Source organism: Theobroma umbraticum, unplaced genomic scaffold (assembly GCF_002168275.2).
Source record: "Theobroma umbraticum cultivar Fairchild unplaced genomic scaffold, ASM216827v3 scaffold_130.0, whole genome shotgun sequence".
In the NCBI taxonomy this organism is placed as follows: domain Eukaryota; kingdom Viridiplantae; phylum Streptophyta; class Magnoliopsida; order Malvales; family Malvaceae; genus Theobroma; species Theobroma umbraticum.
In genome coordinates, this window is record NW_018397264.1 from 7,713,853 (window position 1) to 7,730,113 (window position 16,261).

The 16,261-nt window shown below is 37.4% G+C and overlaps 2 protein-coding genes across 2 annotated transcripts; one reads left to right on the plus strand and one right to left on the minus strand.

Annotated features, from left to right (window-relative positions):
* The first annotated feature begins 11 nt into the window (after positions 1-11).
* LOC110421705 (peroxidase superfamily protein) lies at positions 12-4,962 on the plus strand. The gene is made up of 5 exons (XM_021435356.1): positions 12-2,981; positions 3,145-3,888; positions 3,985-4,176; positions 4,264-4,429; positions 4,526-4,962. The coding sequence occupies exons 2-5, from the start codon at positions 3,643-3,645 to the stop codon at positions 4,918-4,920; spliced, it is 999 nt and encodes a 332-aa protein (XP_021291031.1). The 5' UTR covers positions 12-2,981; positions 3,145-3,642; the 3' UTR covers positions 4,921-4,962.
* Positions 4,963-5,132: 170 nt separating this feature from the next.
* FCA (flowering time control protein FCA) lies at positions 5,133-15,948 on the minus strand. The gene is made up of 19 exons (XM_021435354.2): positions 15,313-15,948; positions 14,864-14,940; positions 14,570-14,648; positions 10,536-10,618; positions 10,378-10,429; positions 9,736-9,803; positions 9,420-9,486; positions 9,145-9,224; positions 8,984-9,054; positions 8,663-8,725; positions 8,396-8,552; positions 7,893-7,967; positions 7,234-7,815; positions 6,646-6,840; positions 6,352-6,546; positions 6,221-6,259; positions 5,934-5,996; positions 5,811-5,856; positions 5,133-5,494 (listed from the first exon to the last, which is right to left on the minus strand). Exons 1-18 carry the CDS (start codon positions 15,671-15,673, stop codon positions 5,812-5,814), a joined length of 2,352 nt encoding a protein of 783 aa, XP_021291029.1. The 5' UTR covers positions 15,674-15,948; the 3' UTR covers positions 5,133-5,494; position 5,811.
* Between the last annotated feature and the right edge of the window lie 313 nt (positions 15,949-16,261).

Sequence of the window (16,261 nt, forward strand, 5' to 3'; positions counted from 1 at the left end):
GCTAGCAAGGGTCTTTAGGGTTAGGGTTTTCCTTCACGAGAAAAGTCGTTATGTTCATCAGATCACTAGTTTTTAGTAACTTTTTGTATGCATACAAAATTCTTCAACTTTATGGGAAAAGGTGCTTTCTAGAATAATGGGTGTGGGAAGCCTACACTACGAAGGAAGAGAACCCTAAAGATGGGAGGAGGGCAGTGTAAAAACAGAAAATGTGTATCCTGGTGTACATGCATGGAGGAACAAGGATGCAGCAATACCTTTTAACCATTCCCATTAGGCTTTTTTCCTTTGGAATCCATGACTTTTTCTTCCCCTTTAAGCTAATTCACTGATAAGGAGGTGGAGTTCAATAAATGAATGGTATATATATGAACATTTCGCAAAAGGAAACCGAGTGATGTTTCTAGATATTAGCGGATGGTACTGAGAAAACTTTTTCTTGCGAGGATCTGGTTCCACACTAGTCTTTCCCCCATTTTGCACTGTCTCAGCTAGGAAAACGTACAGTCCCTCTAAACATGCTGAGCTTTACACATATATGGCCGTACAAGATATAAAGCAGAGACTTTATGAATAAACCCTTGTGGAGAAATGGCAAATAGAGATTGGGAAAGTTTTCAGTTGCATGCATTATCATCAGCTCCTTTGGCTATCCCTCAAAAGAATATTCATATGCCAAGACCAGTTTATATGCATGTATGCTTCTCGGAAGTTTCAATATATAGGCATGCACATTACAACAAATTTGGGTTTTAAGTACATTTCTCTAGGCATTGAAATCTTAAAAATTATATATAGTTATTTAAATTTTTAATTACAGTTTTTACTAGTGTAGTTAATCTCTATAGTTATATTTTATTTATGATGTTATTAAAATTTTGTATAGTATAATCAAATTTATAAAATATGTTATTGAAATTTTTTTAATGGTGCATTTTAAATTGCACAATTCTAATCAAATTTGTCATAGTGGTACCGGCATTTCCTAGAAAATTAAAAAAGAGAATAAATCTACGAATTCCACTAGTAAACTTTGGTATTTAACCTAAGTAACTACAGCAGGCCTCTGGCGACAATTGAAACCGACCGACCAAGACAGCAAGAGGAGCTTATCTATTTCCTACCTTGACTAGCTAGGATGACTCCTTAAGGACTTGAGTTCATTGATATATGCAAGAATGCTGCCTCGAGTATTGTTGGTGTAAACAACATGAAAACAAAGACTCACAAATTTGTCTATGGAACCATATACACGAGAGTGATGAGGACAGAGATCTAAATGTCATGCATTAGCTGGGGGTGAACCATCTTTGGAAACAAGATTTACATTGACAAAACATGTAAGACTTTGAAGATAAGATGCGTGAAAGAATGATCAACTTTTCCCGAAATTGTCTTGTCAGTATCTTCATCTAAGGTGGATCCCGTTTTGGAAGAATTTTGCATGCAACAGCTGGCTTGGAAATGTAGATCCTGCATTTCCATTTCTATACGTTCTTCATTCTTTTGAGCAATTTGGGAAATTAACTTTGCATTGATCATTCACATTGATCCACAAAGCAAAACGTTCTGAGGGGGTTCAAAGATTGTAGTTGAACCTCCATGTGCATGAAAAGAATGAGAGGTGGGCAGTCCATGTGAGTGTGACATGATCTGCAGAAACTGGCGGTCCAACAGAAGAAGTTGTACTATGGCTTTGGAAAGAAGATATCTGTAGTGTAAACATGGGTAGGTTACCAGTTCACTCAACGTCACGAAGAAGAAGAGGGGATAAAGATTGTTTGTATTTTTCCCCTCCTAACCCATGGTATGAACATTTCCTTCATTGGTGGGGTGAAGAGGGGGTTTGCTCAAGCATTGCTGGAAAGTGGAAAGTTCAAAAGATGGAAAAGCTTACACTTGTTTTTTTCCTAAGAAAAAAAGAAAGATAGAGTTGCTGTTGACATCACAATCTTTCTTAAAAAAAAAAAACCCAAAAAAAAAAAAAAGGAAGAAGAAGAAGAAGCTCTCATAGTTATCTTCAACAATAATAATAATTAGACTGATCAAATGCCTTTATAGAAATGATATCCATCAGCTGTCTTACATCTATGCTGCAAAGTTAGGTCAGGTCACTTTCCTAGATTTATATGAGATTCTTAGCTTAATTCAATTAAGAAATTGTTTTTGGTTTAAATAAAATATCAGAAAGCCATACAAAATTAATTTCTATACTATGACCTAATTGAGAAATAATCTTGAAAATATTCTTTCTATATAATTTTAGCACCTACTTAGTTGGTACATTCAAAGTGAAACAGGAAGCTGATATTTCAACTATATGATAATACATTAAAAAGCATATTGGGTGTAGATGCAAATTAATCAGGAAAATGAGAGAGAAAAAGCTTACAATTATAAGCCTAATCAAGCCTATATATGTCCGGCCAGAAATGAACTAAACAACCAAGAGTGTTTATATGGTGAATCGATCATCCCTATCCCCCCCTTTTTTTTTTGGGCCTCATCTTCCTTAACCCTAATTCTTTTTCCGAGAAAATTAGCTTCGAGAGAAAAATTTGAATGCAAATATTATCGGAGAAAAAATATGATTAGAAATTAGGTTATGTCTCCATGAACTAATTTCGATAAATTGACCGAAAAGGATGGATAAGTATACGTAAAGTAATGAAGGCATCCGGGGAGGGCATTATGTTTATGTAGATGAGGTTCAAAATCAAAATCTTGTCATTCAATTTAAAAAGAAATAATAATTGAGAAGAATAAAGTTGTCTTTGTTGAATTTGGAGCACATAGATTCTGTGCTAGAATTGTCCGAGGATCAATTTTCAGGATCAAAAGGTGAGCAACACTTCATGGGCGGCGTTGTGTAGTGTTCTGTAGGACCTTTCTCTTGTTGGACCTCCTGCAAGTCCTGCTTTTGTGGACATGAATGGGGCCTGAAAAGCAAGAAACAACTTTTCCGTAAGGATGTAAACCAGGTAATTTTATATGGGTATTTGTAGATATCTAACCTGATCATATAAGGTTTGAATATTTTATGTTCGGATCTAAAATCAATTTAAATAAAATTTTTAATACTCGTTTCAGATTAGAGTAGATTTCAGATATCATCTTTATTTTTCCGATCTTGTTTTCTAACAGTTTTGAAAAAAAAAAAGAGGGCCAAGTGCATCAATTCCTGTGTTTTGGATCAGTCCTTTCAATACAACAGCCGAAGCTCACCCAAATTTTAACAGGAAAGTACCAATTAAAATCTCAAGAAGATATGATTACAATGTTTGATATACAAATATTTTACCGAAAATATGATGGAATTAATTAACCTTCTCACTTCGCACACAGTGGTAGGGTATCCAAACCACCAATAGGCACTAACCACTCTCTCTGTCAGCAAAAATACAACAATGGCAGATTGCACTCTTTCTGTTATCCTTCAAAAGCTTCAAGCAGCACATGGCGTTCGGTATATATGCGTTTCTCATGACGAGACATAAACTTGACCTATTCCATGGCTTGACTGCTTCTTCACTTAACCACCCCATCGGCTTGGAAGCTCTCCATTGCTCCCTTACTCTCAAACAACAATCTTATATAAAGAAATCATCTTCACTTACAGTTCCACCATCTATAGAGTAGAAGATGGCCAAGCACTTAGCTTTCTGTTTGGTGATGCTGAAGCTTTCCATCGCATTTGCTAATGTGCCAAACACCCTGAACGAAACATGTCTCGATGACATTGATATCGTGCTGCAGATTAACTTGTATAAGAACAGCTGCCCAGATGCAGAACCCATCATCTTCTCTTGGGTTCAAAATGCGGTATCCCAGGACTCCAGGATGGCAGCTTCGCTGCTTCGTCTTCATTTCCATGATTGCTTTGTTAATGCAAGTAGTCAATCTTTTACACCAGAGTTTATTTGTTTTGTTAATCTCTCTTTTTAGACAATCTTGTAAACATAATCCAGGATGTGGGTTTTGCAGGGCTGTGATGCTTCAGTGTTATTGGATGATACTGAGGATTTCATCGGTGAGAAAACTGCACCACCAAACTTGAATTCTCTGAGGGGGTTCGAAGTGATCGATGCCATTAAAGCTGAGCTTGAGTCTGTTTGCCCTGGAACTGTTTCTTGTGCTGATATTCTTGCAACGGTTGCCAGGGACTCCGTCGTTCTAGTAAGTAAATGCTTCTGATTTCTCCCATATGAAGTAGCAGTAAAACTTGTGCCAAGTTCTGTTAGAATGAGAAATTCGGATTTGCAGGCAGGGGGTCCTAGTTGGGAAGTCGAGATGGGCAGGAAGGACAGCTTGGTTGCTAGCAAAGCAGCAGCCATAAACAACATTCCAGGCCCAAATTCCACCGTGCCAACACTGGTTGCCAAGTTTCAGAACGTTGGGCTCTCGTTCAATGACATGGTTGCCCTCTCCGGTGATGATTTCGAAGCATTGATCAACATTTTGCATTTTAAAACTTCTTTTTAAAAGCTTTCTGAGAAAACCATTCAATATTGGACACTACGGACAGGTGCACACACAATGGGAATGGCTCGATGCTCCACGTTCAGCTCAAGACTTCACGGCTTAAACGGTCCAGACATCAATCTGGATTTCCTCGAAACTCTGCAGCAGTTGTGCTCGGAATCAGACAGCAACACCAAGCTTGCACATCTCGATCTAGCGACCCCAGCAACATTCGACAACCAGTACTACGTTAACCTTCTTTCTGGTGAGGGATTGCTACCGTCCGACCAGGCCTTAGTCACTCAGGATTACCAAACTCGCCAGCTTGTACTCTCCTATGCTGAGGACCCTTTGGCTTTCTTCGAGGATTTCAAGAATTCTATGTTGAAAATGGGAAGCTTAGGGGCACTAACTGGGAATGAAGGCGAGATTCGTAGGAATTGCAGGATCGTGAACTAATGAACTTCGATTGCCTAGAAAGTTATGGTAGTTAGGCTTCTACTTCCATGTTTGTCACTGTTGTCACTAGTAACCTTAGCATTCAGTCCAATTAAACCCTGGAAACCCTTCCCCAGATTCGTAAAAATCTATCAGGAATTTAACTCAGGAGTTCCTATCTTTCATCCTCGTAGAATTTTAAAAAGGGTGTGCTAATTTGGAGCAAAAGCAAAGCTCTAATCTAAGCATCTGATTATGGCCACTAATATTATGTTACACAAATACAAATGCTATTACAGAGTTGATGGCATTGATTGCCCTAATTTTAATGGCACAGAAGCTCAAAATGCCAGTAACAGCAGGAAGCAAAGGCCTTCCCATTTATATTTATGAAAAGATAAAACTATTGACTACTGCTGAGGAAGAGGGCTAAAAGCTACTATTACACATCTGCTTTCTGGCATTTGAGCCTCAAGCAGTTTGCTGCTGCATCCATGACCTTGTCATCACTAACGGTTATTTTCGTCACCAGCATTCTCCAAGAGGAAACTAGTTTCCCATCAGCAGGCTCACCTCAGCTTTCCAGTTTATATTCCTGGAGATGAAGTATTCTCCCATTAGAGCAAATGTGAATAAATGATCGATGATACGCAATACATAACAAGAAAAAAGCTTCAACTTATGACAGATAATGCCTAAATATCTGGACAGTAGGTCATCTCATTTAGATGATTTCTGCTGGTGTAAACCAAACTACATACAACAAGTACGAAAATGTTCTCTATACATTTTCATTTCTCTAATTTTACTTTCTATTCTAATTTCTGGGCAAACAAGTAGAACCAAAGGCCTGGAGTGCCCAACCATCCAAGGATAAAAGGGGTAACAGAAAATCTAGCAAACTTTAAAACCTTATGGCTTATTCTTCCATGCCAAATCCTGCAGAGTCTGAAGCCCCTGCAGCAAAAAGACCAAAGAAATGAAGTGTTGGTGAAAAGTAGCTTGGAATAAATGAAAATTACAACACTTTATACCTGTTGGAAGCGTGTTGGATTATTGGGTGATGGTGCAACTGGTAATTGTCCATAACCAAGTTCCTGTAAAATTCAAAGATGCAAAAGAATACGAGATCTTATGAAACAATATACTGCTAAAAAAATGTGAACTCAAATCCCTTGCAAAACAAAATATGTGCAATATCATTGCAAAAACAATTTCATGACAACTAATGAACAAAGTGTGGACTGAAAACATATCTTAAAGATAGAACGAGTATTGAGGTTTTCTTTTTATTTGGCTGGGATGTTAATATAAAATTTACCTGTGTATTTTGTTGATTTCTAACTCCAGAAGCTGAGTACTGGACTTCCGCAAAAGAGAGTTAGAAATGGCACATCTAAAATTTTAAAGACAATAAAACTTATGTTTAATTAAAAAATGTAAACAACTGACCGCTGAAGGAAAAAAGGGTTGCTGTAACTGTGGAGGATGGTGGATCTGTGTTTGAAGCTGGGTCTGAAGCTGCACTTGTTGTGCTTGTGAAGCTTGCTGAGGAGGGTGTGACTGAGTTTGAGGCTGTTGAACAGGTGGCTTTTGTTGTTGTTGTTGCCGTTGTTCAAACAAAGCCAATTCTTCAGGCTTCTCCCACTGCATGTAGATACAGAATAAATTCATCATACCACATGAGAATTAACTAATTAAAGCAAAGTCCCGAACACTCAACCAAGTCTCAAATATATGTCTCACCCTGCTTTCACGTGTTAGACTATTATGATAGTATTTGAATCCATCAGGAGAAGTATGCTCTGTCCAATGACATTCCCCCGGAGTTACTGTCGGTGTCATAACAGGTGCAGCAGGAGCAGATGCAGATGAAGGGACATCTGTACTAGGTGTACTAGCAGGAGTGCTGCCAGCAGTCTGTGGTGTCATCCCAGCCCACTGAGAGCGCACCATGCAAAATTATCAGCATATTATAATTACAGCACTTCACAAGCAGATGACATTACAAAAATAAACTTGTTCACCACCAAGAAAAATTTAAAAGGGGAAGATAGCAGTTCAGGTACTAAAGATGTGAAAGGCACATCGATGTCAAGATGTGAGGCACACATTGAGGAGAATTAGGATCCAATGATTAGAAGGGCATTTAAAATCCTTAATTTTTTTTATCTGCAGAAATCTTTTTCAGAAACCAAAACAAAAAAATTATGAATCATGAAATGGATCCCTTGTTTTTTCCCGAAAAACAATTTGGTAAGTTCCAATTTCTATTACCTCTGTGCAATAATATCAGAGGTCCTGTATTAACCCAGCCATCATGGCCCCACATACCTGCTGTTTAGAAGCCTGTGAATTCTGTTGCGACGTCATATTTTGATTTGAAGGTTGCATCAGCTGCAATTGTTGCTGCAGCTGGGAAAATGCCTGCTGAGATGATTGAAAGCTTGCTTGCAATGTTTGTGTTTGCTGAGAAAGCATCTGAGCTAGCTGAGAAGGGGACTGCTGAAGTGGTTGCAGCAGTTGCTGCTGCATAGGAACAGGCAACTGTTGTTGATTTGCTGTAGTGGGTACAGAGTTGGGCTGTAAATTGGGGGGTAAGTTGACACTCAAAGGGTTTTGTAGCGCTGCAGCAGATGAAGCATTCTGCTGCATCTGAGGCCGAGAAGCAGGCAACTGGCCACTCAAACTAACTAAATGTTGTGAGGGAGGAGCTTGACTGAAGGGTGACTGAGTAGCAGAAACAGGAACATGTAGTTGACCAACATGCAATGCCTGTGACTGTGAGTATGACACCGGTGCTAGAGGGTGTAGTTGAAATGAGGGAGGTAGACCCTGAGGTGATTGAAGAGGCTTCTGTAAAGGTGAAATTTGCTGACCTACTGTCGGAACTTGTGGTGAAGGTTGATTAAATCCCTGAAAGGAAAAAACCTAATTCAATCTAGAACATGAAGAGGATGAAAGCATCATAAACATATTCAATTTTCACAAACCTGTTGTGAAGTAGAAGAAGATGAAACTGCAGGGCCAGGAAAAGAACCATCTGAAGGGCCACCGAAAGGACCACCCTAGAGTGTTCACAAGGATAATAAGCAAGAATTTGCATGTAAAATAAAATTATAAACAAAAATTTCCACACAACATGAAAATCATAACTTAAAGCTTACAAAAAGGCAAAGCTGAAAGACCTAATAGGATAAAAATAAAGAGAATATGACCACAATTTAAAGACCTCAGGCTCCAATTAACAGAGTACCCAACTTACAGTAAATGCAATTTGGTTATCTACACTTTTATGAAAGAATCTTTGCTTTATTAGGCAAAACAATTTGCCAGCTTAACCATAAAAAATAAAATGTAGAAATCAACCCTAAAAAGTAGACTTCAGCATTGCATCCACACAATATGTTACCACTTACCATCAAAAAGGAATATCGCTGATTAATACAGTTGCATTTGAAAAACTAAAAGTGTGCCATAGAACAATTATTCTTACTGGATTTAAAGGTATTGCTAAGTCACCAGACCTAGGGAGCAACTGACTCCCCATACTGCGAATACCAGGAGTTGGTCCCATATTCTGTGGACTCATAGGGTGCCAAGGATTAGGTGGAACATTATCCCCCATTGCATCACCGAAGTTGGGTGCTGGTCTGAGCGGTTAACATGAAAACATAAGCGCAGAAAAATAAGCCAAATGAAATAAGGAGACAGCTAAAATGCATTAGACTATGCCGCAACATGTTAAAATGGTTGAATGTACCTAGGCCCTGGTGCCGGGAAACGAGGACCAAAACCTGGACCTCCAAATGTAGGAGCACCACCCCTGGAAAGGAAAGCAAGTTAAAAACAGGGTACAGTTAATTCAATCAATCAGTAACATATGCCAGAGGCAACAGAAATTATAGGATGAACCCACAAACAGATACACAATCAAGTTTCATCCAAAATGAAGGGTAAGAAAGTGTCTAACTCAAGCTTCAACAAAAGAAACACCCTACAGCTAACCACCCATTCATATCCCAGTTTCAAGTGTACAAGCTAGCACATAAAGGAAAGAATAATAACATGTCTTAGGAAAAACCTTGAGTCTCCAGCTCCAGGCCTGGGCCTCTTGGGATCAGCAAAACGGACAGTTAATGGTTGATCACAACCCTACGATGTAGAAAACAGATAATCAATCGATACCCTTTGATAATAAAATAAGTAAACAGATTATTAAGAAAGAAATAGAAAAATTCTTACTCTCATTGTATAAATTCCATTGAGAGCATCTATAGCTGCTAATGCCATGTCTCTATCAGAGTATTTAACAAATCCACATCCTTCAAAATAAATAGTAAATACATGAGGAATGAAAAGAGAAAATCTAATGATAGTGGTTTTATATAAACATTTCAGAACTGAACAGAAATTATCTACAATATACAATCTTTGATAATATAATATAGCAAAAGAAACAAAAACAGAAAGCATTCATCAAATCCAAGATGGCATATAAATCAAACTCAAGGACACACCACGACTCTGCTTCAATTCATCACGCATGAGGTAAACATCTTCAACTCGACCAAAACGAGAAAAAATCTGCCAAGGAAACAGCAATTAATAGTTTGGCAGAATGTATAATCTACAGAAAAGAAAAATAAACTAATAAATAATGTAAAGTGTTGCATAAGTTCTGAATAACAAGGACAAAAATTTTAGAGATATATGTGACAACTGGAGTGAGACTACCAAAGGTCATTGAAAGTAAGAATCATCTTTTGCACCAGAAGATTAAAAGAATCAGAAAAAGACATTAGAATTAAACAAAAAAATGTTTATATGACATACTTCCTGAACATCCATTTCAGTAGCTTGTCTGTTGAGTGACCCAACAAACAATTTGTACTCCACTGCACCTGTCATTAAGGAATCAAAATCAGTTAGGGAAAATTAGATTATATTAGGATAACAAACATAAGTATTCACCACAACATAGGAAAGAAGAAGGTACAGATAAGTCTAGAGATTTCTGTCAATGGAGTGCTTTATTCTTCAAATCTGGGCCAACTAAGCATTAATCATTCTTCTACTAATGCTCACATAGGAAACTATATTGTTTGTAATATATCTAACAGATCATGTCCACTAGTTTTCTTTCCTACTTAATGTTCATTTTCTTCAATCCTTTGGAGTTTCAATTATGAGACATGAATTCAACAATAAACACAAATATGCTTGGACAGTGCAATATATGAGAGACACATGCATAAACACGTCTAGGCTTTGGAAAGACTGCTATTTGACACATGTGCCTCTCTCAAGAAGGATAACATGCCCCTCCAGTCTAAAATTAATGGGAATCAAAAAAGAAAAGGGTAAATTGGAGAAATACTGCATCTAATAAACCAAAAAGATCTTATATTAACACAGATTCACACATGTAAATTACAGATCAAGCTTCAAAGACCTACAAATATGTAAAATAATTACCAAGGCGCTCTCGTTCCCCATCAGCATATCTGACTTGGATAGGACCCATTCCCTGTAAATACGCATATGAAAATGTAAAACTATTTCACTTATATGAGAATGTAAAACCATTTCAGTTATATATATAAACAAAAAATAGAAGTGGCAAAAGACCTCACCCCAGGCAGAGTATGTTGATTGTGCAAGGCTCTAATAGCCCTATCTGCTTCTTCTAAGGTTGCATATTTTATAAAACAACATCCTGCACAACCGTAGAGTTTTAATTCTGATTTGGTTAGGCCACTTACACCCCCAGAAATGGTTCAGAAGGGTAGACACACAAAAACTCATGAGACAGTAAAATACATGTCATGGAGATATGCTGTTAAAGACGCATATGAATGTAACTAAAAGGGAATAAAAAGGATCCAAAACATCTATATTATTACCATAAAAAATCCACGACTCAAATACAGAGACTTAATATAAACAGATAATCTATTTTCGTTTAGCACAAATAACACAAAATAAAACAAATGTCAACCACTATAATCATAAAGTTCAAAAGAGAAATATCTTCAACTAAATCATTTGTATCTCAGACAAGGCAGAGCACATGCACAAATATCTAAATTTGCATAACATCCCTACCACAAAAATCATATAGAGAACATGGTTGATCTAGGTAGTAATATGAAAGCAAAAATCGAATGATGGATTAAACCTGACAGTTCTTTAAGAGAAGTATGTTAGTAAATCATAATGAGCTTTCAACAAAATATAATGCATTTTTAAGACAAGAAAGAAGAGAGCAGGCACATTGCAACACAGAAAAGTTGTTCCTTTCATATGTGGATAACATTTATGGATACAGACACCAATATCAACAACAGGGCACGGTTCTCTTCATCAGCAAATAACACCATCTCCACAGCCTACTACCATTACAGGAAATGATGCAAATCTATAAAATGAAAAAGCTTTCAATCACACAACTATCAACCAACTGTTTGCTACCCTCGACACAGAGACCCATGAGCAAAATCGTGCCAGTCATCACAAATTTAAATCCATGCAGTAAATCCAGATAAAACCAAAGAACATACAGAAATTCCCTGGCAAATAAGAGGGGACCAAAAGAACATAAATAAATAGTATCTATCTAATAAGCTTGAAGGTGAACAGCATCAACAAGCCATGAAAATAAGCACCACAAATGCTTACAAACAGAATTCTAGGGGCACATGGAGCAAGGAGTTATCACACTATAAAGAAAATCGGCAAGGCAAGACCCCAGATATCATATTACATTTTCCTCTCTTTTCCTTTTACCATAGCTTCAAGACATGCAAGCCAAGTCAAACACGCCAAAAAGAATTGCTTGTCATTAACATTTACAACACATAAGAATATTCCAATCTTAACTCTACCTCTCTTCCAATCAGCCCCAAATATATAACATAGAGGGCATCAGCACCAGGCACATGCACATGAAGACAGAGTCAAAACTCTACAGAAACAACTACTTGTCACTAACATTAAGAACACATGAGAATATGCCACACTACATCCTTCCCTCCCAACAAGCCCCAAATAAGATAGACAATGTGCAAAGCAATAGCACCAAGCACGACAGGTATCTAGGCTTCCATTACCCTAGAACTAATGAACAGCATTTTATACCTCTCCCTAATGACTTTCTTCCAGCTTCATGCATTAAAAATCTCTCAGCATATCTCTTCTAGCAATCTAGTTAAGCAAATAACATAGAATGACTAAGCAAATGGCAAGATAAGAGATAATGAACAGCACTAATCTTGCTGTGCAAATAAGACATCCATCTCTTTTACAGTATTAACTCATTCAAGAACAGATGTAACAATTACCCTAGAAACCATCAGTTGTAGACTTGCAGTTGAAAGTTTCATGCCAAAGAAAAGGATTTCACATTTCAGCATCTCCACATGCTTCTCAAGAATGAAAATGGTTCATCAAACATAAAATTCTCACATGACAAGAACTAGAAATCAAGTTCAATTTCAATAATTCTACCCAAAATTCATTGCTGTGTTGATGCTTTGGCGTTGAAATAAGTTAATAAGCTTAATTCACATCAAAACCACAAACATGTAAAATTCCAGGCCAAGAAAGCATAATTGTTGTATTGCTACCTTCACTTACCATGCATTCATGAATATATACACTCAGAGAAAACATCAACTCCTCACCAATATCCCATAAAACAAAATGAAACTCTGACCAAATTTACGAATAATTCTCAAGAGAATCGGAAGTTCTAACCATAGTTCTCTCTCAAGAATGTACAAACACATCTGTCTTGGCTGACCACAACAATGAATTATAAACCAAAGACAAGGTGCAAAAAGAATACATGGACAAAGAATGGCTAAGAAACAAGGCTGAATACTAAACACAATGAAATGCAAGTGGAAAATTCAATCGGACATTTCCATAAAAAATTATCATCAAAGCTATATTGCACTGACCAGCCATAAACAGAAAAACAGAAATGTTTCACCAAGCCATCTGAAAGTTGGGAAACAACAATTTCAGCTAACAATGCTGTACAATCCTAGCATCCAAAACCTCCAAGTTTGATGGTAATACAACCACTCTCATTGATTGGTTAGCTTGGTCACATAAACAACCATGCTCACAAAAGATCTACCATATATATTTGGGGCAAGGTAACCACACAAACACCCTTAGTTCAGAAACACTTAATGGGAGAAACACAACTATTGGTGCTATAAAAGTAAAAGGTTATCAGGCCATGTCACCCCTTTGCCACAAGAAATCAGTAAAGTACACCATCAACAAAGATAAAAAGTACCAAGACATCACACAAGTCATCACGGACTCAATTCGTGGAGCAACAAATTCTAAAATCATCTGGTAACATCCATTGTACAACTGAAGCAGCGATTTGCTGAAAATGGTCAATAGCCCTCAAGATTACACTCAACCACATCCATTGCTCCATGCACATTACAACTTCCACATTCAAAACAACAATTAAAGTATGATAAAACAATAAGCTCTCTCATACAGAAAAATTTATCAGCATTCACAATCTCTAGAATAAGAGGCCAGCACTAACAATGTAATAACCATGAGAAATAAAGAATACACACCAAGAAGCATCCAAAATTGACATCCAGACAGCCTTTAGACTTCCAACAGGACATAATAGGCAGAATAAAATAAACATCTACAGATAAAACCTATGCAACCCATTACTATATTGCAAACGTTTGTGGAAATTAAAAATTGACCAAAAAGCCAGCCTAGAGTATAAACACAAATTTGCTGAAATCTAAACCCATCAATTAAACAAACAATGGTAAGAATTGCTACACCAGATCAAAGTCACACAATACAGTGGTATCACCAACTAGTTTTGATCGCAAACAAAGAAAAACTCCCAAATTTTTTGCAACATTAAAAGCATATATACAAACATAAGCCTGCCACCAAAATAGACAGGCCATCCAACCTATTAAAAAAGTTAATTAAACCAACCAGTTTCCACGCAAATATAACAATCCCACAAAAATTTGACGTCTGTAATGTTGCGCATAACTTCAATGGAGCATATAACCAAGGAACCTTCAACACATAAAACTACAATACCATCCATATCCGAGAAACATCCAACTTGAATCCATCTCAGCAACATAAAACTGGTCCACAGACATTGCCAACCCATTTAAAAAGAAGAATTTCCAAATTTGCCGAGATAACAAGCAACCACGGAAATCATCCAAATAAAAATGTGACATACACCATTCAACAGCAATAATCATAGGATTTCTTGCTTTTATATCTGTACAACAGTAGTAAGTCCTGATATATATAGCAATGGCAACAGACACTCTCATGAAAATCTATTGTTGGCTAATGCCCCCACAACAGAATCCATTATTTCGAAAATAGGATCTACTAGTGGTACAAATTCCATAGTCTTTCTATACATAAACCAGTTTTTAGCAAGTTTACATTTCTCTCCTTGTTTGACAGAATCAACATTAAGAAAGGGAGGTGGCAACCAAAACCAACAAGCCCGAAACTTGTCTCAAAAACAACTGAGACGAAGATGAGCTTAAGTTTGCTCCTATCAGCCTCTCAGCGGACCTGAAATAAGATAGGTATAATAACATATATCTAACAATAAAACAACATTCATACATACCTTGGGGTTGTCCAGTTTTTTTATCTTTGATTAAAGCAACCTCTATCACATTTCCATGTTCTTCAAATAAGGGCCGAATCTGACAAGTGAGAATAAATGACCACTGTTTAAGAAATAATACCAAAACAAAAAGATTACATGATATTAATGCTTAGAATGGTATTTATTCAATATATGGAATCGACATCCATCAGATGAATAAGTGAATTGAATTACATCTCTGGTAGCATAAAAGAGAGTACAAACAGGAGTGTGATAGTTTCAAAAGTACGAGGCAATAATGAACTGACTTACATCCTCTTCAGTGGCTCCCCTTGGTACAGATCCCACAAAAAGTTTGGCAAAATTGCCGCCACCTCCACCAAATCGATCTGGCAAAGCAAAATATAAAGGATAATCAGTCTATAAGAAATGTAAGCTATGATGTTAAGATGCAATTACAATGGTCAGAAACTAGTAAAGGAAAGTAAAATTCGAATACTAAAATCAAAGCTATGACAATTCAAGACAAAATAATCTGTAGCTGAAAAAAATCCATGCAGCCATGGAACAAGAAAACTGCAGTAAATAAGGAGCACATGGTAAATTCTTTGCAAAAAGAAAATTCAGCAAGTTGAAATAAATGCAAAGGAAATCACCAAAAATTTTCGAATTAACGAATTACACAATAGTTCAAGCAGCAGATAAGTGAAAAATTACAATGGAAAAATATATAACATAAAAATATAAGCAATAAAACGGACCTCTATTGGGAGAACCTCCTCCACGGCCAGAGAAAGGATACGCGCGTTTCTGTCCCGTATGAGGTTGCTGCGGCGGAGGAGATGGATAATTACCCTCAAAACCCCCACCCATAGGCCGAAACTCTCCCCCACCATCACCACCACCACCCATTGGCCGAAAACCTCCTCCTCCGCCACCGTGATGCTGACGAGGAGGACTGTCGAACAGGCGATGCCCTCCTCCTCCTCCTCCACTGCCACGGAAGTTGCTAGGGCTACGACGACGGTGATGATAGAAATCTTGGTTATCGAACTTGTCGTCGAAATTACTGTTGTTGTTGTTGTTGTTGTTGTTGCTGTTTTTTCCGCCGTAGCGGTTCATGGGAGGCGCGTCAGAGAAACGCGAGGGGCCTCGAGAGTGACGGTTGTTGTTGTTGTTGTTGTTATTGTAGTAAGATTCTTGGTTGTTACTATTGTTGTTGCTGTTGCCATAGCGGTCGCCCCTGTACCTATCCAGCTTTGCTGAATGTTTAGTTCAAACTCGAAAGTCGAATCCCTGAATTTGAATTTTACAGTGTTTGGAAAAGAAAATAAAAGAAAGGAAAATGAGTAAGGAAAGAGAGAAGATGGCAAGTGCAGAAAATTTCGGTTGGAGTTTCCAAGGGTGGGGGGCACACCGTATGTAGATGTGACTGGGCTTTATACGTTTGGGTTTACTTTCTCACAGTACTGCCATAGCCCATTTCAATCTTGGACTGTTCTGTGGGCTACCCCACATAGGCTCAGCTCATGAGACACCAACTAAGACTCTTCCATTTTCATATTATCATATGATTCCTATCAAGTAAAATTTTCGTCACGTGTCTAATAAATTTCTTATTTTAAATTATTTGTTTTTCATTGTCAAAGGTTTTAATTTAGCTATCAATAGTATAAGATTAGAGGCGTAACGTAAAATTATGAAAGATAT

Coding starts and splice junctions, on each gene's coding strand:
- FCA (XM_021435354.2), bottom strand. CDS start 15,673: ATGAACCGCTACGGCGGAAAAAACAGCAACAACAACAACAACAACAAC. Junction 9,225..9,419: donor TGAATTGAAGCAGAGTCGTG/GTGTGTCCTTGA, acceptor TTTATTTTGAAG/GATGTGGATTTGTTAAATAC. Junction 7,816..7,892: donor CTTCTTCTACTTCACAACAG/GTTTGTGAAAAT, acceptor TTTTCCTTTCAG/GGATTTAATCAACCTTCACC.
- LOC110421705 (XM_021435356.1), top strand. CDS start 3,643: ATGGCCAAGCACTTAGCTTTCTGTTTGGTGATGCTGAAGCTTTCCATC. Junction 3,889..3,984: donor TCCATGATTGCTTTGTTAAT/GCAAGTAGTCAA, acceptor TGGGTTTTGCAG/GGCTGTGATGCTTCAGTGTT. Junction 4,177..4,263: donor CCAGGGACTCCGTCGTTCTA/GTAAGTAAATGC, acceptor TCGGATTTGCAG/GCAGGGGGTCCTAGTTGGGA.